Genomic DNA, 25,791 nt, shown 5'->3' with positions numbered 1-25,791 from the left:
TTTTGCTTTCGTTTTTGTCTCTCTTCATATGTATGTTCTGGTGTGTTTCTATGTGTATGTGTGCGTTTTGTTTCTTGTTTTGGAGGGGGGGTATTAGTTTTACATTTAAGGATCGCTCTCGAAAGTAAGGGGATCGCGCAATTTGTGCATTATAATTTAGCATTTATATTTCGTTGTTTTAATTTCGCGTTCATTTCCATCTCCTCTTGTCATGGGTTTGATACCATTGTACGAATGTGTGTGTGTGTGCGTCTGTGGGTGTGTGTTTGTTTTTTTCTTCAATATAAATATTTAACAATAGTCAATTCTTGCTGTTCCTTCGGCACTGTTTTTTTTCTTCTTCCTCGTCTTAACTTCTTTTTAGGCATACTATCTGTGCGTTTGTTGCTATTCTTGCCGTATTATTTTCTTTATTCTTTTATATTTATTCTTTTGCCGAATCATGTCCCCATTCCAACAGACAGACAAAATGGAGTATTTGTGCTCGTTACGCTCTGCTCGGTTTACACTTGATCGTTTCTATACTTCAACCTGCTAACCGCTTTGGCACATTTTGTTTTTCTGCTCGTCCTTCGTTTTCATTTTTTTTCTCTCTTTCTTCTGCTCTCTCTCTCTGTTTACATCTGCCTGGCACGATTCAATAATTTGTTCCTCTTACAAGAATTCCAATAGCTAAATTATTCCGGTTTCCATAAATCACTAATTAATAGGCGTTTGCAATTAATGTAAATTCAATTAAAGACACTTTTTGTTCGTTTGTTATTATAATATTAATGTATAGTATGTATTTTATATATATGTGTGTATATATAAACGATTTGCTTTTCTTCTTCCGCTTTGCAACAAAGACCACTGAATGAATGGGGCTTCGTTTTTGGCTTCGTTGTTTTTTTCTTCTCATCCGCTCATCTCTTGCATTTGGTGTAATGTAACCGTGCAAATAGACCTGGAGCGATATTTCTCAGTGAGATATTTCGCAAAGTAGCTCAATTTAGCAAACAAAGGAAAATCGCTGGGCGAGACATTTCTTTGGCTACTGTGATGATATAATTCTATGTGTTTCTATGGCATCGACGTTTAGATGCTGTTTTTTATATATGAACTTTTCATCGCATTTCATCGCATCGCAACGAGAGATCTCTCACTGAGAAATGTCGCTCCAGGTCTATTTGCACGGTAAGGGGAAGTAGTAGGATGGCTCATGCATTTTTTTTACTTTGCTTTATTAGTGGCTTCCTGCTGCCCCGTAGTGGCGTATGGCGGCGTTTCGTATGTTTTTCTTTTTAGTGCATAATTTAATAAGTTTGCCATTTGTTGTTTTAAACTAGGGTTCGTAAATTTCGTCAATAGTTTCGATAGTTGCTGGTTGGTTGGTTGGTGGTGGTGTGGTTTGTGTTTGTATATATATAAAAAATTCTCATACTCTGCTGTTTCATTACGCAAACGTGTTATTGATTCTTGCTTTTGCGACAATCACTGCTGATGGTTTCCTTCGTTTGATGTTATTCCTCAATTGTTCTGTTTGTTAAAGTTTTTCTTTGATCGCATTTAGTGACCTGTTGTCACTGTTTGCTTGTTTATATTCTTATCTTTTCAGTTGGTTTTTCCTTTTTTGGTCTGTTGCTGTTTTGTGCTGTTGGTGTAGGTGTATTTAAATAACATTTCAAAATGGTTGATGTGTATATTCCTGACAGGCGGCTGTGTAATTGTGTTTCTTGTGTTTTGAAATGTGGCATTTGCGCTTTTGCTTTCCAAATTCGGGGAAGAAGGAAGGTAGGAGATTTCCGTATGAATGGTATGTACAGGTAATACTAGCAATGTGCGTGCGTGCGTTCGTGCGTGCGTGCGCGCGCGCGTGTGTGTGTATGTTTTCGTTCTGCCAATATATTTCTCCACTCCTCCCTCACGCTTACCAACACCCCCCATGATGGTGGAGAAAAATACGAAAACAGCCGAAGCGTTTGCCGCTGTATTGTTTTCTTTTTGTTTTCTTTGGAAGAATGGAAAAAATGCAGTACCATTTTGCTGTTGTTCCAGCTATTATCTTATCATAAAATGGCATCCAGGGGTGAGCAAAGAGACAGGATCAAGGGGAAAGGGTTGCGCGGGCTGGAGTTTAGGGAAGCGAGGGAGAAAGTTTTTTTTTCATTTATATAGCTTGCTTTTAACCAATTTAATTTGTTAATATTAATATTTACTTCTGTGTTTTTTCGCTTAAAGGAGATTATTTTCTAAGTTTTGTTCTTGAGCTTCACTATTCCTCTCTCTTTCATTATTACACACACTAACGCGCGAAACAACACACTTTGTCCTCTAATGGCCGATCGTTTTGACACATTCCGCCCATGCACGTTTACTCGTTTCGTTATCAGTTTTTATTTTTACAAGCTCACACGCACTGTCTACTATTTAGTTTACTTTTTCACAAAACCATCAACCCCCGAAACGAGCGAAATTGGATTCTTTTTTTTCTCTTGTTTTGCTTTTCGTTGCGTTTTAGTTTTTTCTTCTTCTTCGTCGGTCTTTTTGCAACGTTTGTGTTTGTTTATTATTTTTGTTTTAGTAATTATCTCATTTTAGTTTAAATCCAACATGAAACCTTTGCTATAAGTGTGTATTTTGCAGCATTTGTTTGCCGCGTGCGTGTCTGATGTTTTTTTTTCTTTGTTACTCCTTTTCTTCCTTTCCTTATGCGGTTTACAGCGCACTAACTAAAAACCAAAAACCAAACAAAAGTGAAACATTTTATTTATGCTTTGTCCTCCCTCTCTTTTCCTTGCCCTTTCTCGCCCTTCTCTCCCAGGCAATAAGAAAATAGTCAAATCCCTTTAACCGTTTTCCATTCTTTTCGATAGTTTTTGTTTTGGTAATGTTTTTTGGTTTTCATTTGCTTCATTTCCGTTTAATAATATTTGATTTATATAAATGTGTAACAGTGAAGTTGGGATATTATTGAAGCTTATTTTTTTGTTGTTGTTCGTGCTTTTTCTTCTTCTCGTTAAAACACTTCCAGCTAGCATATCTTTTTTTTCCTTCCTTGTTTCATTTGCCTAATGGAAGATGTTGAGCCTTGTTATTTAATAGATTTTTTTTGTTGCTTTGTTTACAATGACTTTTGACAGCTTTCATCGCAAAATCGTCCATGTCTGATGGTTATTTTTTGTTGCAGTTTGTTTGCTTTTTCTTCATGACACGACGCGACGCATTTTAGTATTTGTGTGTTTATGTAGAGAATGCAGAAAATTTGATATAATAACTTTCAATAAGATTAATGTAGACATGTGTGTGTCTGTGTTTTTGTTTGTTGTTTCAAACATAGTTTTCTCCATTGTTTTCCATCTCCATGTGCTATTTTTCATTTGGTTTTGTTCGTAAACATATGTTGTTCTCGAATAGTCTGTGTCTATTCCATTATATTTGTTGAGTGCCAACCATCAGCCCAGCATTGTATTGTCTAGTTAACACTTTCTGGTAGAAGGAAAGGAAATGATCCACATTCTTATAATTGTGTGGTTCTTATCTGTAGTAGTGTGTCGAAGAGGGGCGCATTACGTCAATAAAAATATCACGTTTAAATGGGGAAGGGGAAAACAGTTGAGCACCCCTGATTGGTAGCGCGGTGGTTACTAAGCTTGTGTCTCGAATCTCGGTCAACTTGCTCTCGGATGGTTGGCAGCAAGGAACGAACGCAATAGTACAAGTTTGCCTTTTGCAAACAGGAACTCCAATTGGCACGATTCTTCAACGTGAGGCTAACAATTATATTGCCTGCAAAACGATTTGGTTTTGGTCCTAGCATGTATGCATGTACGTCCATCTTGTGCCTTTTGCAGGTGACATTAATGACGTACGTAAGTATATGGAAGAAAGATAGCTCAAGAGTATATAAGGCAACTAAGATAAATTGAAACATCGAACTTATCAGTACAATTTAATAGCTAAACGTATTAAAAACTAATGGCTATGCGTGTCAGAATCGATGGCTCTACGATGGTATATAAGCTAGTGGGTTGCCGGGCCCTGTTGCCGTCCCGTAATAATATTAACATAGTAAAAAAAAGGAATAATAAGTAACTGAATTCACTTCTGGGCCGTTTTGCATTCACTCCTTGGTGCGCATTAGTTCGCAACACGCACGGGACGAAAGGTTCGAAATTAGCCGCTAGATATACTAGACTTAATAGGAATGAGATACAATGTTTCGGGATTAAGATTAAAGGCGCCGGTGTCCTGTGTCTCATGTATATGTGTTTGTTGTTTGTGTGGGTATGTGAATAGGTGAATTGTATGGTACTTTGCCTCTCACTCTCTGTCTCTCACAGTCACGCATACAGGCGATGCAACTACTGTTCACTAGAGAACTGTCAACGAAACCAGGATCTTGTTGCGTATAAGTGTAGGCGTTCGTGCGTTGGGAGCTTCCATATATCGGTTTATAGTGGTGTGTGGGGATAGTAGATTGGGAAGGGAAATACGAATAATTAATGCATTATAAGCAACTTAAGCCAATCATTCCTTCTGTCGTCTTGTTCCAAAAAACAGGTTTATAATTAACCTGTAAATGTAATATTTATAGCAGATTTGCTATAATACAAAAAAATCAATCCTAATATAACATTTATGACGCCCAACACGATGGTAGCCGATGGAGCAACGAAGTAGAAGTAGTACCCGAGCTACACTATTATAGCGGACCGCATGCGGTGCATTTCGTTTCAAATTGACAGTTATAAATTGCACTTCCTTCTTTTCTCGTAATGTATTCCATTTTTTTAAAGATAACTTTTACACAAATTATGTAAACAATTGTTTGATTGAATTAGAAGGCATTATCAAGCAAATTTTAACTTAGTTGTTTAAATTTTGTGCTATAAAATCACTGAGCTGTCAAATGTTGAAATCTGAAAATCCGCTTATAAGAGGTACCGTGTATCTCAGGGACTACCTGTTTTGCAGGTGTGTATCAGTAATAGTAAAACTAATAGTAATAATAAATGCATGTCGTATGACACTGTCACATTCCGAACTTTGCTTTCAATGAAAAGCTTTTGTTTTTTGCACGTACGCATAGTATGCCATCCTGTATTATCTTTTCTTTTATTTCTTTAAGTACGACTTTTTGGGAGCGTAAGCGAGAGAATGCGAGAGAGAGAGAAAAGAAAGGAGAAAAATAAACGTTGAATACAGTGTTTTTGTGTGTGTCTACTAGCTGTGTTCAATTTGTTCAGTTTTGACAGGTGTTCAGTACCCGTTGGTACCAGGGCCATTGCCTCGTAACATCTTTCCTATCCTAGCTAACGTATTTTGTGTTGGAAGAAAAATAGAAATACTAAAGGGTTAATGTGAAACCAGATCCGTACCAGAACGTTTAGTATTATGTTTTTACTAGCTCGTTCATAACGGAGATAAAGATGAAACACAAAAAAAACAAAGAAGAGTTTACGATAAAATAATAAGCTTCCTAACGAAACAAAACAAACCGTGTCTCATGGGCAATGATAATACTAATCGTCTTGTCTGACACACGCTGTCAGATTGGGTTTAACGAATGATTTTAGAGTAAGCGGCACGGTGCACATTTAGTGCACATATGCTAAACATTTAAACTGGTCTGGATTCGTCTCCTTATTCGATTCCATTCGATTACCTCATGTGGAGAACCGCAAATAAAAACATCTAATAAGTATATATGATTTAGAGCTATGGGTTTTTTTAGCATTAAAAAAGGTAGGGTAGTGGATGTGGTGGTGTGGAGAAAGAGGTGACAGGGGACGGTATTACGGGTGTAAAGAGTAGTGTGTTGAGGCATAGATAGGCCGACATTAAAATCTATCATAGAAAACTAGCATTAAAATATTGAAAAATAATAACTTGAGTCCCTTCTAGGGCTCATAACTTGCATATCCTTCACACGCCTGTATCGTTCTCATCCGCTTCTGCTTCAGTGTTTGTTTGTTGTTAGTCATTAGAAAATAATTGTTTGTCATGGCTACGATGGACGATTTCTGCACTGCTGCCCGCAAAAAAAAAAACATATACGATCCTAGCCGCCTATAAATAACGTCTAAAGCCCCAGACCGTTACAGACATACCGTGCTTGTAGTGGGCTGCATCTCGTACCGGAACTGAACTACTCAGTGTAAACCGCCAACACTACCACCGACCGTTGCACCGATACTACTGCTTGCCATGCCGTGTTCGGCACCGGTAAGAAACGGCACGTTTAGGCTGGTCGAACTCAGGTAGCGATCAACGAACAGTCTTCGGCTGAGGTATGGTGATGGTGCGTCTACCGAGGCGAGCAGCGACAGTGCATGGTGGTGATGGTGGTGATGCTGCTGCGTTCCAGTTTGATGCCGGTGCGGAGGTAGCAGTATGGCGTCGGATGCTACTACTTGTGTGTTGGCTGATTGTAATATCGGTGGGCCTGCTGGTATGCTATGGTGTTGATGGTGGTTATGGTGACCATGGTGATGGTAGATGGGTTGCTGTACTAATTCGCAGTGCCGCTCGTCATCCACATCCAGGTGCGGTGACGTATGTACTACTGCCGGTAGTGAACCAGATGATGATGCGGGTGGTGGTCCAGGATACGGTTGCTTCTGTTCTGCTGCACGGGACCGGGTGTATCCGTGGGTGGATGCGTGGGCATGTCTACCACCACGCCCCCGACGTAGTCCACGCGGTTGCTGCGGTGCGGAAAGGGTAGGATCGCGATCGTAGGGAGCGGCAAGGCCAACACCGGGGGACGGAACATCCCGCCCCAGGCCGTTGCCTTATTTGCCCTCCCTGTACGGTTTGCAGTACGAGTAACGATGGTTCATGTGCTGGCTGTACGAGCCGGAATGGGAAAAGCGCTTCAGACACTTGCAACATTGGAACGGTTTCTCGCCACTGTGCAAACGCTTATGCTCGGTCAGATGATGCTTGTGCTTGAACGCTTTTGGACATTCCATGCACTTGTAAGGACGTTGGCCTAAGGTACGATCGAGAAGAGTAAAAAAAAAAATCGCAAGAAGAAAATAAGTATTTCGGTAATTTTGCAAACCGATCTAGCAAGATAGTGATGGGAAAAATTTAGTATAGAACGGAACGGATAGGTTCGCGCTCATTCGTTCCTTTTCATTCCAGCTCACAGTGGTCGCGATAAAATTAATATTTTATTATGTTAAAAAAAATATGAAAAATAATGGAGGCGCCCAGTGCTTTTTAGCAGACGTTAAGAAGAAAGATACTACGTGCGACTAGGATGTACAAAAAAATGAAGGCTTGCATGTTTAAATTGAATTTTAAGTGCCTTTTTCTACACGGCTGGGCCGGGGATCAAATTCCATCTGGGCGAAACCCCTAGCACGCAGGACTGACTATCCTGCTACGGGCAATTAAAATCAATAATAGGCAGGTCAAGACCTCTTGAGGTTGTAGTGCCACAAAAGAAGAATAAATTTCTAATACGAAGAAAGTATTAAAAAAAAACTCCAAATAAGTTCAAAACTAGGGTGGTGTATGTGATAATCGGCGCAGGCCCACACGGCAGTACTGGGGTTCAATTCCCATCCGGACCGTCTCCCCGTAGCATGAACTAACTATCCTGCTACGTGGTAAAGTAAGTTTTTATACGGCCAGGCCGTTCTAACCGAACAAAAAAAAAACAAAAAAGTTCAAAACTTTGGAATAGGATCTATACATTTCAGACTTTTGGGGCTTTAAATCGGTACTTTTGGTATCTCTGGAGCATGAAGCGGCTGTACTGCTAGTAGTGATGGGAGTAACGGCTCCAGAGCCGGCTCCAAAAAGTTTTCGGAACCGGCTCCGGAACAGTAACCGACTCCGGAACCGACGGCTCCGAAGCCGGATTCTAACCAACAGCTTTGTGGGCCCAAATAGACAAAACAACATGCTTTCTCGCTCTGCCTAACTAACAATTAAACCTGTCAAACCGAGAAAGCAATTCGGCTTCGGAACCGGCTCTGGAGTCGTGGTTCTGGAACCAGCTCCGGAGCTGTCGGTGTACTCCGGAGCGCCCATCACTAACTATTAGTTCGTGAAGTAATGTGATAATGTTCGGTACAAATCTCTGTGTCTATGTGTGAAAGTGTTCCACTTACCCGAATGTTCGTACTTGTGCCGTTGCAAGGAGCTGTGCTTGCTGAACGTCTTGTCACACTGATCACAGACGTACTGACCCTCGGCGTCCGGAGCCGGATGGGTAAGTGGACCGGCATCCTTACCGCCGGTCGTCACACCGGCCGCCCCATTACCACCACCGAGCCCGTACGCACCGGCCAACCGTTTCGGCACGTTCAGCATCGACTGCAGCAGGTGCTTCTTGTCCGGGAAGGTGCCGTAGTACTTGGAACTGCCGTCGTCCGGTAGCATGTCGCGCGCACCGGGACTCAGGCTGGCCCGGCCCACCGTACCACCGGTGGCGGCTACCGCCGCAGCGGAAAGTTTCGGTGAGAATTGCCGCAACAGTTGGTCCATATTGGCAAGGTTGGCCGGATGATGTGGATGATGGTGTGGATGGTGCAGACCGTGTAAGGGCGGGTATTTGCCGTACGTATGGGATGCGGTCCGACCCGTTTGCGATGCAGCGGTGTGCTGTCCCCGTCCGTCCTGAGGCGAGGGTGTGTCCCGTGGAAGCCCCGTACCGAGACCGAGCTTGAGCGGGTTCCCGGTACCGGTACCGTGCGCATGCGGTCCAGCCGTCACCCCGTGGATCGGATGAATGTCATGGTAGAAGAATGCCGTCGGCGAACAGGACGTCTTAATGCTGAGGTTCATCGCTTCGTTCAGCGCGGACATTGTGTCCGCTTGCAGCAGTACCGCTGGCAGTGTACCGGCAGCTAAAGCCGATGCGGCAGCTTGCGAATTGGTGGCGGCACTAAGCAGTGCCTCCCCGACCGTCAGCAGACCCTTCTTGACGGACAGATCGAGCGGTTGATCGCCCGCATCCTGTTCGCTAGCTACCGACGGTGCACGGTCCGCATGAAGCGGGGAAATCGATGCCGCTACCGTCGTCACCGTCTGCGCACCTGCTAGACCACCGTTTGCATACGGCCGCACACTGCCGGCACCCATCTTGCGTTCGCGCGATCGATTGTTTTGAAACCACACCTGCACGACGCGCGCCTCCATCTTGACGTGTTGGGCGATCGCCTGAAACTCGTCCCGGCTCGGTTTACTGTTCCGTGCGTAGTACTTTTTCAGCTCGTTCTGTTGCTCCTCCGAGATGGAGGTACGTACACGCACCTTTCCGCCTCCACCCGCACCACCATGCGGTCCCGTCAGGCCAATATTGCCGGGACCCGCAATACTGTCGTGAAGTCCGTACCCACCGCCACCAACACCGCAGTCACCCTTTAGTGCGACCGTATCGTAGTCGGTATCGTCCTCACTGCAGCTGCTGCTACTATTACCGCTGGTGCTGCTTGTACCGATCGTCGTACCATTAGCGGCGGGCGCCAACGATCCCGACCCACTCACGAACGGGTTCAACAGTAGCGAGCGTTTGCAAAACATTCGCGCATGCTGCAACATTTCCGGCTCGGTTGCGAACTCCTCGCTACAGTAGAGACAGTGCAACGGCGAACCCGACACGGATGGGGAGTGCGAAGACGTGGCGGACGGGGAAGAGAAGCGTACCCGTTCGTCACGATCGGTTAGCTTCAGTTCGGCCATTTCCATCTGCTCAATGCCGGTAACCTCCTCGGACGGTTCTGCTTTTATGACCGGTTTGTCACGTGCGCCATAGTTCAAATCTTCGTCGGTGATCATCCTTACCGTCGCAGGCGGTGATTTGTGCTGGTGTTGCTGTGTTCCAGCCGTGTCCGTACTGGTCGATTCCGGCACTAGCTCCTCTGGTGGTTCTTGCTTCGGTAGCAAACCATGCTTACATTCAATATCCTCCACGCGTTCGCCGTTTGGTGGCTGTTGACATCCTTCGTTCGTTTCACTGGTTGTTTGGTTGTTACCGTTGCTTCCATCCCTTTCCTCCGTCCGACTTCTACCATCAGGGAACGTTGTGGAATGTTGGGTTGTAACCGGGTCAGACCCGGACACCATCACCACCTCCACCTTCTCCTCGGCGCAACACTCATCCTGCTCCTCATCCACCTCCATACGGTCACTATCCGGCGGGTTCGGTTGATGATCGTTGCCGGCGTCTGCTGGTAGCGACACGACATCAATCGACGATGCAGGCCGTCTGGCCGATTCTGGCCGTTGCTCATCATCGTCACCGGTTTGCGACCGCTGCTGACCATCGTCCAGCAGCGGTTCGTGCGTCTCGCTACCGGTCACCGTCTGCTGCTGATGCTGTTGGGCGGCGGCAGAAAAATCGAACAAGCGCAACATGTTCGGATCCAGCATGGCGAACGAGTACGCAAGCAGGGAGGCGTGCTGTATCTTGCTGAGCAGCAGCGGATCGACACCCGGCTGTCCGGTCGCTTCCAGCTCGTGCCGCGTTGCCGACGAGCAGGAAGAGGATGTGGGCGACGGTGACGTTACCAGCCCGAGCCGGCTAGCAATGTCCAGTTCGCGGTGCAGCACACTCACACCGTGCTGGGGCCGCAAGCTAATCGGCGTGCGGCCAAGCCCACCGGTACCGAGACTATGCCCGTTCGGTATCCCCGTCAGACCATTGCCACCGTGGAATGGATACTGCGGTGAACGGTGATTACTGTCACTGCCGCTGCCACTATTGTTGTTGATGTTGTGGTTGTTGGCGCTGCTACTATTGTTGTTGTTATTGTTGTTGTTGTTGTTATTATTGTTGTTGTTGTTGTTGTTGTGGTTGATCCTGATGCCCATGTTGATGCACTTCTTCGACGTCATGTGGCTCGAGTAGGAGCCGGAGTGCGAAAAGCGCTTGCCACAGTTCGGACAGACGAACGGTTTCTCGCCCGAATGGATGCGTTTGTGCTCCTTAAGATGGTGCTTAAATTTGAACGCTTTATCACATTCGTTGCATTTAAACTTGCGCCGCTGCAACGATTCGTCGTGTGAGATCATGTGGCGCTGGAGTCGATAAACGTTTGCGAACGGTTTATGGCACACCTTGCAGCTCTGCTTCACGAGGGGCGATAGTAGCCGGGGAAGAAAAGGAAAAAATAAAACAACACAAAAGTTAGGTTACATGGATCGATTGATCGTAGTAGGTCACAGCTGTCACAACTGTAATGGTGATGGTATGTTTTTTTTTGTTTTTTAAATGAACAAATTAACACTCCGGTAAGAGAATAGAAAATAGATATCATATTCCATTCCCCATATCTCTTTCTTGAGCCTTTCTCGACGTTCTAACAGATCGACTCCCATTACCTAACCTGTCAACCCGCACTCAAGAGCTTAAGCCTTCCCCCCAAAAAAGGCAGCAAAGCTGTCGCAAATGGGAACGCGCAATCTTTCATTACCGTTGGCAACGGGGTAGTAAACAAATTTGTATTCAATAAAAACAAACGACGACGGCAGTGACGATCCCAAAATTAGTGTCCCCAAAACTCATTGCAGCTGGGCGCTTTAGTAGCGTTCCCTTGACTTACAGTGCCGTCAGTGTCGGTACCGAACCAAGCAGGGAGATGAGTAAAAAATATATGTGTAACGATTGCTTTCGTGAGGCTGTAAGGGGTAAAAATATCTATCAACGTTTCGGCTTTTGCAATCTATCGAATAAAAAAAAACAACTTTTGCTTGTCGGTGCTTCCGGTGTGTGTAATTGAAAATGAACTTCCATTTTATTTCCCCCCCCCCCCACCTTTTGTTTCGATGTCGTTCGTGCCCGGTTGTGAATGCGTTGGGTTTGTGTTGGGTTACGGGAAGGAATCAGTTAAATAATGCGTATGTGTTTTTGTGTGCGTAAGGTGTAAAATGCTCAAAAATTACACCCGAAACAGTTTGCGGTAAGGTGCGATTATATTGTGGTGTTTGTATGGGAAATCTTGCATTTCAAATAGTTGTGTTTTTGTTTCTAACTACTACATACAATCTATTTTATTGCAGAAAATGAAATAAATTTTAGAAAATAAAATAAATTTTAGAAAATAAAAATAAATAAATAAAAATGAATGAATAGTATAAACAGAAATAAGTCACTCGATTCAATTTCTGTTGTACTAATGGGGACGTTTCTCCCTTTTTTTCTCCTTCCTTTTTTTTTGATTTCGAAGATCATTTCGTCACACCGCCAAGAAAGACGCCCGCTTGATCATCACGAAAAGGTAGGAAAAACACCGGTCCTCGAGCGGTGCACGATCGAAACAAAAAGAAAACCACAAAAGAGAAGAAAAAAAACAATTGGAATGTGTGTGTGTGCGTGTATGAGTGTGTGTGTGTGCGCGCGTTGTCTGTCAGTGCGCGGTGGCGCGCAGACCCGGCGGTGGGAAAGCAGATGTTCACGTTTTTCCATTTTTGGAGGACACATGGCCACATTTTGTACATTTTGTACCGTGGCGAGACAGCGGCAGCAAAAACTGCTACTGCTGCGACCGGGAAAACCAAAATGGTTTAAAAATAAAAACCATTCCCTTTTCCACTACCACCCTCACTCCCCCTCCCTTCCTATCCACTCCTTCCACTCCGGTGTCGAACGCGCTTCGGAAGATACGGTGGTACAGACCGGTCGGCTATAGGTATAATTGCACCGAGGGGTTTTTTGGCCTGTCAGCGGCGTTGCAGGAAGGTTTTCCGATCGAGTTACCGGGATTGTTTCTTCCTTCTTCGGGCCTTTTAGCCGTGCCTGATGTTGTTCGGTCACGAAGCCGCAACGCGAGTTCTTTGTTTTGTTGGGACGAGAGGTTTGGTTGTCGTTATTTCTTCTCCACCGTGGTGATGCGAATCCGAAGCGTTACCTGATTTTAGTCATCCGCGATGTTACCAATCTTTAGCAATAAATTAAATTTTCGAAAACTAACTAGTAAGCAATTTCCCAATTACTCTGCTTTACAACGATTATGACGTTTTACTACACCGAAGCATAGTAATAGAAAGTTGAAAAAAAAGAAGCCAAACAGAGAGAAATGGAACACGGACAAAGAACCAGAACGGTTGTACCTTGGGGGTACACAGCCACACACGTAGTCTGGAAGGGTAGTCCTTTTGCACGGTTGTAAAGTGATAGCGCGATAGCGGTGCGGGGTTTGACTCGAACGACCTGGCGAAGGTTTGCCAGTGAATCACGCTGAGGATGCGTCGAATGGAAGCGATGTACGGTGGCAAAAATCGAAGATTGTAATTGACTTGTGGGAAGGAAGGGAGGGGTTGAGAAGAGTTAGGAGGAAGAGGGGCGGAGGGGAGAGGGGAGAGGGGAGAGATGAAGTGTACACGACTACTGTAGCGAGTAGTGTGCACGCGGGTGCAAGGGGTTGAAGTACTCGTTGAGACTTTGAATCGAGACTTCGACGATCGCCATAACCTTCGAGCGTTTCAAGCGTTGTGCCCCGCCGCGCATGCCATAACCGTGGAATTCGTGGAACCCATGGGTTTTTTTTTCTCTCTGTTGCTTTTGCAGCGATACTAATGTGATAATTTAAAGATGAAGGAAAAAGAAGAAAAGAAAGAAAACCTAGCCCCACTGTTTGAATTCTTTGTGTAAAGGTTGAAGCCTGCTGAGATCTTGGGGATATTGGGGAGCACTCGTCTAATAGTCGGGGTGAGTGAATATGAGATGGGAACTAGCAAGGCAAGAAAGAAACGAAGAAGATGTGTCAGTTATCCACCTCCCCCACCCCCTTCCCCTCGTCCACTGCAGTATCAGTTCAGTGGTGGGAAGCTATATAGCTGGCGCTGCGCTAGTGACTGCTATACATGTACATTTTAATCGTATCTTAAGCACATCCACATGTACGACAGGCAGTGGTAGTTTATGTTAGCGATGGTGCTGTTTAATTTTAGAGCAACCATCAACCTTTACAGCCAAAAAGGTGTTCAGACCAGGTTGTGAAGACACGGCGATACCGTGCAATCGTTAGCTGATCTACTAAATTTGTTGTGATAACGAAAGTCGAAGGATTACTTACCGCATCGGCCGATGGTAAATGATGCAGCTCGTGCCGTTCCAGTTGATCCCGGCTGGCGAATGTGGTCTGACACTGGGAACAGTCGTACACGGCCAGATCGCTATCCTTGACCGTGCCACCGGTCGGTAAGCTGGGACCGCTGCTGGAGTTACTGCTGCCGTCCTGTGCCGGGCTGATTACCATCGTTCGTGGACCGTACGGCAGATTGACCGGTACGGTTTGCGGTGCCAAACCAGCCATAAGTAGATCGCGCGGTGTCACACTGGCCGCGTCCTCCGCCTCATCATCTTCCGCGTCATCGTCCAGCATTTTGGTTGCTTGATGTTTCTGCTGCTGAAGCTGAAGCAAGCTGACACATTTTGCCTGCAGTCGGCTACCGACCAGATCACCGCTGGCACGTCCACCCGCGACACCGGTTACCGGTTGTGGCTCCGGTTGTGCGGCAGGTGGTGGTGACGCTGCGTCCGGATCGACATGATGTTCGTCTTCCTCCGCCATGTTGTTGCTGTCGCCTTCGTCGTCGTCGTCGTCCTCGTCCTCGTCGTCCGGTACGGCAGTACCGGTCGAGAACTTTGCCCTCGAACCGTCCGGACTACCGCTATGATTAAGCTGAATGTGTTCTTTCAGCGCCTGGAGCAGAAGAAAAGAAACACAGAAACGGAAACACACGTTTGAAATTGGAGAAGTGATTGCACCGGTTTCATACATATGGCATGTATTGTTGTTTTTTTTAATTTGCCGCAGCATTAGTAATGTGCATTGTGAGTCATGGGTTTCGGGCACTGTACGATAGGTTGTGCTTGATTAACTATGAATCATAAGTCTGCTTTTTTGTATTATGCGACGATGAATGACGATTCATCCAGCTACTCCAGCTCCAGTTTTTCATGTTTCCAAAGAATGATGGAAGCGTAGCCAGTGAGCATATAAACTCAGACAACTAATTTTTGACAGTTAGTTTTGAGTGTTATTGAGCATTTCGAAACGTCAAAGTCGCTGGATGACATTTAGCTCAATGGCGGCCGTAATGGTGCGACACAAAAAAGGGCTCGAAAGACAAACAATTCCTAGTGTTGTTTGCTATTTACCAGCCGGACCAGGTTTGCTTTTGCCTATAATGCCGCTCACTCGGTCCATGTCTGTGTTGATGTCCCATGCTGTCATCAATTGCAATCAATGGCATTCGTTTCCTTCTACCACCATCGGTTTTGTTACCGCCATAATGGCGGGTTATCATCATCACCACACACGGTGGAAGTTACTGGCGAATGAGGGGAGAGAGTGAACAAAATCAACTACATAGTAAGCACGAAGAAGCACTACTACTTAATTTCCCCCTCTCCGGCCGTGCTGTGCGAATACGTGATCTTTGACGTAAGGCTTGACGTTCATCCTTCACCCGTTTTACCCTTTTCTCCTACCATAATCTCCTACCAACGATCACCCTTTTCTTTCGCAGATCCACTCTGCCTTAGTGGGTGCTGAACACGGCCACGGTGCAAACGAGCTAGGATGTTATCAATTGCTGATTGTTTTCTGTTTGTCTAGCTAGCTTAAACGTCAACCTGCGCTAAGGTTTAATCTGCCCGCCGACTCAACGATTTCATGATCTGGCACATCCTCGGGGCTCGGGAACAACACACACACTCACACGTACGCAAGGAAACAGCGCTTCGATTGTCAATGTTTTCTAGGCCGATTCAATCATTTGCAGGCAAACAGACAGGCGCGCGCACTCGTGTCTCGTTACCTTATCGCTCTCTCTATCTCTCCTTCACCTATTTCGGTTGCGGCCCGCGTCATAATGGCAGGCGAAAACCTTCGCAAGCCTTCATTCAAGCGACATATTGTTGATACAGTGATGAGCCACTTTCTAGGATTCGCGGTTATCATCAGCATTACCTTCCCTGTGCGTCTGGGTTATGCGCGCTTTTAATCTTTCTCCCGCTTTCCTCTTTTCCATCCGCTTCCCCTCCCCTTTTGTGCAAACCTTTACATCGCTTTATTCTACCACCGAAGCGACAATTGTAAATTGTTTACTGAGACTAGAATTTTATACCATTTCCTGTTGGTGCTCACCCTTACCCCTAACCTTCGTCACGTTCGTTTGCATCGGATGATGTAGAATTTGGTGCAAAGAACTTTTTTATGGCAAAACCAATTAAATTGAGGAACCATAGGTGAAATACAAAAATGGTGCTTTGTGAAGTTGTGACCATTTGGAGGAGGTTAACTCCAGTTTTAGTTTTTTGTTAATCATCATAGTGGTTCGTCATAATATAGGGGTTTACTGCGAGGCTCTATAGTCTCGTGCCTCAATCTATGGTTTAATACACCGAAAGTCCTGTATCGAGTCATATCTGCATCTGACCATGAGGAGTTTTTGCTCCTCCACTCCATGAGTGGCTAGATTTATTTAGACAAACCTTAGGCCGAAAGATTATTTAGTATCTCTCCCGTGGTGAGCCCCATATAGAGACAGCTGCTTGTGCAATGTGTTTCTGCACCGAAAACCGAAAACCACAACCACAAATATAAAAGACCATTGTATCCGTTTTTATTGATTTCAAGCAACCGTAATGTGTTGCTTATCTAACCTGTTTTTTTTTTTATATTTGAAAATATCCGACATTATCAGTGCTTCTGGATTTGTTGCTGGTGGCGTAAAATAAAACTTTCTCCAGCTAAAAATAGTCTTGCGGGTGGATTGACGTACGGCAGGCGCGCACAACCTGTGAGCTCGCGCGCGCTCAAGACACCGTCATACTTGTGCAGCCAGTAACAGATCTTTCCCCGGGTCAGATGAGATCGGCAAGCTGCACAAGGCAAGCGGCAACAACAAAAAAAAACTGCCATTAAAGATAAGAAAATGGAAGCAAGCAAACAGAGTAAAAAAAATACTACTAAAAACAACCTGGACTAAATTTATTTTTTCAACCAGTTTGGTGGAAAATCCAAAGCGCGGAAGGAAAGACTCGGGGAAATAGCTGGATTACAACAGTGATCCCCGTCCTGGTTTGGAGGCGATGCGTAACTAGAGTATGGCCGAGGTCGAGTATAGTGAAAAATGTAGCAGTCAAACATCAATAAATAGCACCAATCGATTAACCGTGTGCATCGAACAGTGTTGGAGAGACAACATAAAAAACTCCTAGCCCTATATTCGTTTCATATTTTGAAGCATGGTTTTGTTTTTTTTCTCATACGGAAACTGTGAAGGTGAAGTGGTTGGTTACTATTCATCGAAGGAAATCTTTTGGTAAACCTCTCTTTCTATATGAAACTGTTACCTCGGAAGTGGACTCAGGTAGTGTAAATGCGCAAAAAACACGCAAGAAACCCGACCATATGAACGGTTTGGACACTTACCTCGATTCCCTGAACCGTCTGGTGGCACTGAGGGCACTGTACGCAGCAATCGCCGTCCGCTAGTGCATCGTTTTCACTGTCCTTCGGTAGCCCGGATGGCAAGGAAGGAACTGCAATTGTTTGAAAAGGAAAAAAAAACAGAACAGTTAGCGAACAATTTGCTGATAGTGATTTTGGAGTGATTGGAGTGAAAGAAGAAAAAAAATAGAAGAAAACATCCCCCCCCTCAATAACCTTAGAAAGCATTGAAAAGCCTGTATCTCGAGTACGCACACACGAGGGCGTAGAAAATGAATAACCGCCCCCCATCTGCTAGTGGAGGCACCGATGCACGAACCGAACATTATCCCTTACTCTATATATAGCGATTTAGATCACCTACGTTGACCGTCACCGGACGTCCGTGAAAAAGGTGAAGCACGCGCACAGCTATAGACATGCTACCGGACGAACCCGCCCTTTTTGAGCCCGTTATGGAGCAGGAAGAGTGTGGGGCGAGGAAGGTATCACGATAAGCGTGTTGTTTGTTTGCACCTGCCCGGTAAATTGGGCTTGTACGCGTTTGTGTACAAACGCGCCCGACCAATGGGAAAACCATGCACCGGGTAAACCGTAATCAGCAACGAACTTTGAGTGCCCACCATTTTGAGAGCATGAAGTGACCGTGTTTCTGGGGATACGGTGTTTGCAGATAAATGTTTTCTGTACTGCTACGATTGTGTTGGCAGATAAATTGGCCTGCCTGCTGATTTGTACTGGAATTCGTCTTTGGGAGCATGGTATAAACCAAGTCACTGATATTTTCGTTCTCCAAGGAATTCTAGTGAATTTGTCTGGGACAGAGTTGAATATGTTGAAATGAAAACGTAGAAGTATTGGTTTTTAAACAAAACTTTAACTTCATCACGTCAGTATTTACTTATTGAAAATTGAGGACATTGAAGATTGCCTTTCTATATCTTAAGGAACTATAAACGCAGGTGTTCCTGAGAATCTTGATAATGTTTCTAGAAGTTTGCGACCAAATCAGAATTGCAGAAATAGTTTTAATAGTTGCATTATTCTGATTACCGTTTGCATCACCATTTCTGTGAGGCATTCTGGAAAAAGAACTCAAACATGTAGGAATTTGTTTTTGAATACAATGACATTCTGGAATGTGTAAACACGTATATAATTCACGAATTCATCACTATTATACGAATAATTCTTAAGAGTTACAATTGCAAAGTAGAAATTCTTGAAAATCTGAATGAGATGAATATTGGGAGTTTGAAGTTATACTGGAGATAACTGATTTAAAGTGTTGCACTGACTTTTTAGGTTAAATCTGTAGTAAATCTTAGAATTCGGTGCGAAACTTCAAAGTGAACCTGACAACTTGTCCGTAGTGTTACCGGAATAAGTATCCTATAGCTGCTTTTGTGCGAACACCGGCGGATATTTGGGTGAATCTCCAGATCCCCACTTTCAACCGTTGCGGCCGATTTAGTGAAGCGTCACGGCCCTTCTTTGCTACCCGTGACACAAAAAACCCCTAATCGAACAGATAACGACACACGCACGGGCACAAACTCGCGATCAAGTCAACTGGAACGGAATCTTTCGGGATAGCAATCAAACACGACACACAACCTGTCGGTGTTCGACATTCACCCATTCACACGCGACCGAACCGTGTGTGTGTGTGTGTGGTAAACGGAACGGTTTTCTATCGAGAATTTCCGTCAATAAAAGTCAGAACTCACGCCACACTATCGGCAGGCACAACGCAGCCACACATATCACTTATCACTAACCCTCGCCAGGGTTCCTGTAGGGGGATGCTGTTGCGGTAAACCTTTATCATGGTTCACCAGTCCGTCTCCTGCACACACAAACTCATCTGCTCGTGTGATGTGTGTGTGTGTGTACATTATGCGAAGGCCACTAGGTACCTCGCCACTGTGTACCTTGTTCTTCATTTTTGTTACCCTTTCATTTCGGAGGGAAATACACAGATGCCTCCTGGGAAGTTGATAATTGTACGTTCGCTGCTGGACAGGGTCTATAAGGTACAGTGAACTGATGCTGTGGCTTTATCGCACGCTCGGTACGATGATCTTGCAGCATAGCACAGAACCCTGTGCTGTTGTTGTTGTTGATGTTGCTGTGCCAGTAACGATGGTAGCCACTACCCGATCGCCTACTTTAGCGTACAGAACGACTCCACTGCCTGATAACGAGTTCTACACACACACACGCGCAAGCACACACACGCATACACCATACCGCGATCCGGTGATTGCGGTTAACACAAGCGGAAGTCTAATTCTCGAGCGCACAAAAACCTTCCCGATAGGAGTAACACGTTTGGGGATTTCCAGCAGATTCTTCACTGGTCGCGAGCGTGTGTGTGTATGTGGGTGGGGAAGGGAAGTGGTCAGTTTCTGTTACTTCGTTGACGCAAGCAGAGCAAGTAACACGTCAACGTGCTCAGGCTAGTCGCATACCTAGAAGTAAAGAAGCTGAGAAGCAGCACTGACACTAGGGAGTGTACCGGGTGAGTCCGGTGATGTTTTGGGTGGAACAGCACGTTTTGTTGATTGTTTGTTTCGGACATTGGAATTGTGTTGATGCTTCCGCAATGCTATTGGAAGAGGTTGTCTAGAAGTAGTAGAATACCTAACCTGCTTACGGACAGTTTATTGATTCGGAAGCATACTGTACGAAGTTGCGGTTGGACAGCTATTGTAAGCTCAGATTGTATGGGCAGATATACGCGATATATAGCGAGAATTTTTCTCCAACAACTTGATCACGGTCTAACGAAGATACGATCAGATTTCCTGAGATGTTCCGCAGGTTGAAGGTTGAATAACTTCTGCTCAGTTCCTGTTCGAACTCGCACACTTATCGCGGTAGACGTATGGGACGACGAGTCATCATTACCACACGACCATTAGAAAGATGCCTGTTCCTACCTGTAAGACTTTATCGGATAGCTCGGATAGCTAACCGTCCATTGCCACTATCAGTAAGCCACGGAAATGACTCAAGTGAGGGCGCTATTAGACACAACACCTTGAAGGTAGCTGCACAAACTGTAATCCCATTGACAATAACAGCAGAAGGGGGTCTCGCAGAAATGCTCAAAACGAAAGACTTGAAAGCAAACTACCTTTTTTTTTTGTTGGTCGACCGAAGGAAAGCAAAGAGAGCGAAATAAGCTGCGGGGTAGGTATGCGCGCACGGGTGTAGCGCCACAACGATTTTGAGCAACACACAACATGGGAGGAGTCCGAGCGGCGCTCAAGAGCGAGAAGGTCCTATTGCGGAAGGATACAGCAAGGTGTGCGAACACCGTGGACGGTGTTGCATCCTTCTGCTGCGCTGAAGGTGACTCGGGACAAAAAAACGGTTTCGAAGTAGATAAATCAATGTGAGAAGAAAAGAGGCAAGACGAGGTAACCGTAGACACACACACACAGATACACTCAACAGCAACGAAAAAAAAAAATAAAGAAACGGGGAAGGTAACAGCGCTCATTCGGCCGTTCGGGTTTTAACGTTCGAAGTGGAGCGTTGCTAGCCTTAGCTGTACATAAGCACTTTATACATATATATTTCGCAAGATCCTTCTCCAGGTGGATCGTTTTTCGCTTCATCTTCTCGATTATAGTTGGATTCACATAAACACACACACACACACACAAACAGCCTCAAAGTTATAGCGAATATTGATCTTAATCGGACCACTCCCTGACTCCCCTCCCATCCCCTTGCCCAACAGTACACTTACATTGCAGGGAAAACTTGGTCGAAGATGGCATGATACTTCCTTCCGCGTTGTAGTACGTCGACACAGCAACGCTACAGGACACCATTGATTGGGATTTGGTGTAAAACCGGGCTAATGCTCGTTCCCTGTACTCGGTTGCCTGATTGAAGAGTTGCTACTTTACAGCCACTAATCACACACACACACGCGCGAAGAAACACGTTGAAAAAAAAAACCACAATTCACAACGCTCGAACACTAGCGACTTTTTTTTTAACAAAAAAAAAATAATACTTGAATGACCACGCGCCTCCACCGCAATGAATCGAACTTTTTGGGGGATTTGAACGCAAACTAAAAGCACAATAATTTTCACCAACTTTTTTCTTCTTCTCTTTGCTGTTTTGTTTACTCGAATGCGCCTAACGCGTTCTTCTAATGGTTTGATTGGTGTGTGTTTTTTCTCTTTGCTTCTTCTTTGCTCGATTTCGCTTTGTTTCTCCTTAGCCTGCTGTGGTATGGGGCCGGGGTTTTTGGGGGAGGTTGGATTTTTTTCCTCCTTCTTTTTCTTCTCTTTTTTTTTTGGGTGCGTGATGAAGGAGTGTAGGCCGGAGTGGGAATGGTGATGTTTTGGTGTTGGTTGCTAATGGTGGTAGTACACCTTTACAACATTCACCCGTCCCGTTGATAGTAGACACGGTTTGCCGGTTTGCGGTGTGCTGCTAGTGGTGGAAAGGGTGTGCATACACCGCGCACCATACACACACGGTACGGTACCGATTGCTGCCGGTCGCACATTCCGCGGTGTTGGTGTCCCGCCCCCTTTTAACGCACCTGATCACTTTAATTTTCTTCCTCTACTGCTACTACCTCACCGGCACCACCAAGGTACGCACACATACGGTGTGTGCGGTACACATACAACACACGGTGCACACAAGGTGCACACAATTTCCACGTGTTAAGTTTTAATCAACAACTCACGAAACAATGGAACACTGCACTTTTTTTTATTTTTTTCTTCCTGTAATCACACTGGAACTATTTTCACGTGTATAAATCACTGCAAAACGTGAATAAAAACCCGGAAAATATAGCAACAGATAGAGAGAGAGAGAAAAAAGGGAAAAAAGAAAGTGGGGGAGAAAATTAATTAAATGATTTGTACGGATCAGCAGTAGAATTGTTCCATTGCTGGAACCATTTTCCTTTGTGATCAAGAACTTGTCCTTCTTAACTAGAAACACTCCTCAAGATTGGAGTTGATTGTGGAATTATAATTGCAGGATGAAGCGTAATGGTAGCTCTTTAAACACTCTACAAGACATCATAATAAAATGTCCAAAACAATACACACATACACAAGGAAACACATACACATAAAATGTCTCTAAGTAATTGTTAACGAAAAAGGCTCCATTACAGCTTAAACTGTGACTCGCTAAAGGTGTTTTGCGTGTGATGATCTCTGCTTGCATAAAGGTGTTGCAAACTAACAAACTGTCCTGATGAACGAAGAAGTTTTTTCAGCCGAAGAGCAGCTAGGTTGATGGTGATTGTTTGATTTATGTTTGAATCGAAAGCGACGTTACATCCAGGATGATTCACTAGAACCACCAATGCCGCATACGCATTAACACGTGCGTTTATTTTCTGTTGCTAAAATGCAGGTCCTTTTCTGTCCGTTTCAGTACACAGCGAAACACAAGCTTCCAGAGCAAACAGAACACTTACACGCAGCATATGCAACTAACCAAACAAAAGATCAAGGCGTTTGTTTTTTATCAAGCAAACACTTTTTACCATTTTAGCTTTTATCACTTTCATCCGTACGGATTGCTAAACAAATTAATAATTGTGTTTGGCAAATATTGAAGTTTTTACGCGCGCGCGATTTAAGGGATCACAAATGCACTAACCGTAATATTTGTGCGTGTGCGGTACACACGATTTTTTTTTTTGTTGTTGTTATGTGAAAACAAACAAAAAACGGAAAGTAAAACAAAAACTATCTCTCCCAGTCGTAGCCGTCGTTTGCGTCGTTTAGGCGTCGTCAGTAAACGTCGACGTCGGCTGGCACATGTTTACACTACGAACTCTTCAGCAAGACTAGCAGCAATTGCATACAACGCCTGGTCCGGTTGCGCGCCTGGGCTTACTCGGTTGCGGTTCCGAGTGTGTGTTGCCGTAGCGCACCGAGTGTTGGTGTGAGTGTCCTTCCCCATGCCGTAAGGGTTGTTTTCTTCTCTTCTTTCCATCACGAACATCCCGTGGCGGGGTTTTGCGTGTGCGCGAGACGGAGCGCGCACGAACCGACGGTGGGAGCGAGAGCGCTGAACAGCATATTGCACGGTGAGGCGCATGAATACTCCCTTCAGCATGGATGAACACGGCGAATGAACGGCCGTGAGTGCCCTGGGACGGTGCAGCACAAACCGGGGCATTAGAGCAGGTACTATACACTCGGGAATGGGTTGGGGAAGCAAAGAGGAAGAAAAAGAAAAACGGTTACTGAAGATCGGAATGGTTGTGGAAGTAAAACACGATCAGGGTGATAATACTCACAGTGACGATATGCGCTATTGAGGATGAGCGATCAAGGCATGTGCATCCGTTGCAGGTTTCCTTGTTTTTTGCCGTTTTCTCGTTCTGTTAGCAATTCATAAAAAAAAAAATAAACAGTGAGTGACCGATAATATGGTTACGGGAGGATACACGGGACGGGAACCTTTATAACCCCAAACCATCCCCTTTACCGCTCCCCCTCCAACCACCTTCAACCCTTCTTTTCTTTATTTCTTTCTGTTACAGGATATATTTTACACAACCGTACTACTCTAAGAAAAAGTTTCATATAAAACCTTAATACGTGTAGGTATGATAGAGAGAGGGGGAGAGAGAGAGAGAAAAAAAAAGAGAGAAAGACAGAGAGATAGTAGATGAAATACAGTTAAAGATACAATGGAATTGTGCGTAGTGTCGGTTGAAGAAGGTCCAGCAATGATCCTGCAAGATGATTATTTGAAAACCAAAAAACAAAAAGGAACAAAATTAACAAATATGCTGTGCTTGTGTGCGTGTCGTTTCTCGTTTACTGGTCTGCAGTTTGTTTCTTGGGACGAATTATGCTGTTCATGTGTACCGTGTTCCAGTCAAGGAAACGGAAGCTGGCCGTTTTTATTTTCTGCATTGATTCTTTCTTTCTCTTCTCATGTTTCATACAACAACTTTTTTTTTCTTCCTTGTTTCGTTGCACCTAAAAAGAAGAAAGCCTTTTTTGGCCATGTAATCCGTTTCCTTCGGTACATTTTCCGTATTTCCGCACTAGAACCAAGATCGCTAACTCGTAAAACAAAAAAACGATTACGAGTGTGTTCGCTGTTTGCGCCCCTTTGTTTCTCGCTCGAATGCACACACACACACCTAATTACATGATCGCATATACGCACCATACAATGTCCACCCCCTTTTTTACTATCGTGAAACTCATCTTCGTGGCAGTGTCTTTCTACAAGTGAATATCATATTAAATATAAAATTTATTTTACATTACTCAATTTACCATCCTGTGAGATAATTTTGTTTTTTTGCTGAACTGCGACGACCCAAAATGGCATAACCAGACGGATCATTTCTTGTGATCGGATCACACGAACGGCAAGCGTGTGACACATACGCACATTTGCACCAGAAATAAAGCTCCAGCAAAAGGCGGAAATTTGATCGAGCCCATCAAAAGCAGTTAATGATAATATTATTTCGATGGCACTCAGATAAATTTAGCTACACGAAGCGCTGCATGTGTATAGGTGTTTGCTGGGTTTTTTTGTTTGCGTCACAGTGTCGGAACTTTGCTTATTATTTTCATTACGGAAATGTAAACTGGCTGATCGCTTTTTTTGCAAAAAAAGAAGAAATATCAATAACGATGGAAGAAAGACAGAGAGAGACGTTCTTTTCGGTTGTTTATTATTCATTTGTGCGTAATGGCAAAGTAAAGTTCCGAATCGAGAACGAAAGGGTGAAATTATCTGTGTGTATGTGTTTAGTAAAATAAATCAACTGAAAATGTACTATTTACTATAACTGGCTTCGTCTTGTGTTAACGTCGCTTCTGTCACTTTGATCATCCGCTACCCATCTATGCCACCGCACCGTGAGTTTAGTTTAGAAAGGCATGCAGCAACCTTACACCAGGATTCATGTAAAGATGATCAATCTTTTTAAAATTTAACCACACTTTCCGTCGACACTCAAGGCGTGTCAACCATGTTGGAGTTATTGTTTTATGGCAAGTTGGTATAAAAATGAATCATAAACATAACGCACCGTTGTCCATTTGTTCATTCGATCGTTATCGCGCTCGCTTATCGCACTGCCATAAAGGAAGATGGCGGAACGAAAAGCGTTACTTGATAAGCCATTATCGGTTCGCATGCATTCTAACGCCCACAACTGTTGGTTTGTTTATCATGTGTTTGGGTGTGGTTGTGATGTATGCCTTGCACCTTTAAGCACATTTCTTTATAATGCTATCTTTGAGTGATTCACTGGCGCAGTGCAGTAGATGAAGGTTTTTTGTTTTTTTTTATTCGAATTGTTTTTTATCCTTGAAGACTTGCGATAAGCCACTCTCTAGAAAAGCCC

At 44.5% G+C, this 25,791-nt stretch overlaps 1 protein-coding gene across 4 annotated transcripts; it reads right to left on the bottom strand.

Annotated features, from left to right (window-relative positions):
- Positions 1–4,791: 4,791 nt before the first annotated feature.
- Positions 4,792–23,851, bottom strand: LOC125760603 (zinc finger protein 1). 4 transcript variants are annotated; one of them, XM_049420886.1, is made up of 6 exons: positions 23,064–23,851; positions 21,166–22,207; positions 17,385–17,494; positions 14,016–14,645; positions 8,109–11,070; positions 4,792–6,976 (listed from the first exon to the last, which is right to left on the bottom strand). In XM_049420886.1, the coding sequence occupies exons 2-6, from the start codon at positions 21,248–21,250 to the stop codon at positions 6,777–6,779; spliced, it is 3,987 nt and encodes a 1,328-aa protein (XP_049276843.1). In that variant the 5' UTR covers positions 21,251–22,207; positions 23,064–23,851; the 3' UTR covers positions 4,792–6,776. The 4 variants fall into 4 exon arrangements, with proteins under 4 accessions (XP_049276843.1, XP_049276870.1, XP_049276853.1 ...); XM_049420913.1 differs by having other exon boundaries at positions 8,109–11,067; positions 23,064–23,849; XM_049420896.1 differs by lacking the exon at positions 23,064–23,851 and adding an exon at positions 22,948–23,055.
- Between the last annotated feature and the right edge of the window lie 1,940 nt (positions 23,852–25,791).

The sequence above is a fragment of the Anopheles funestus genome, chromosome X (genome assembly GCF_943734845.2).
Source record: "Anopheles funestus chromosome X, idAnoFuneDA-416_04, whole genome shotgun sequence".
Classification (NCBI taxonomy): domain Eukaryota; kingdom Metazoa; phylum Arthropoda; class Insecta; order Diptera; family Culicidae; genus Anopheles; species Anopheles funestus.
Note: the sequence above shows the minus strand (reverse complement) of the source record. Positions and strands in the feature narration are given on the sequence as shown.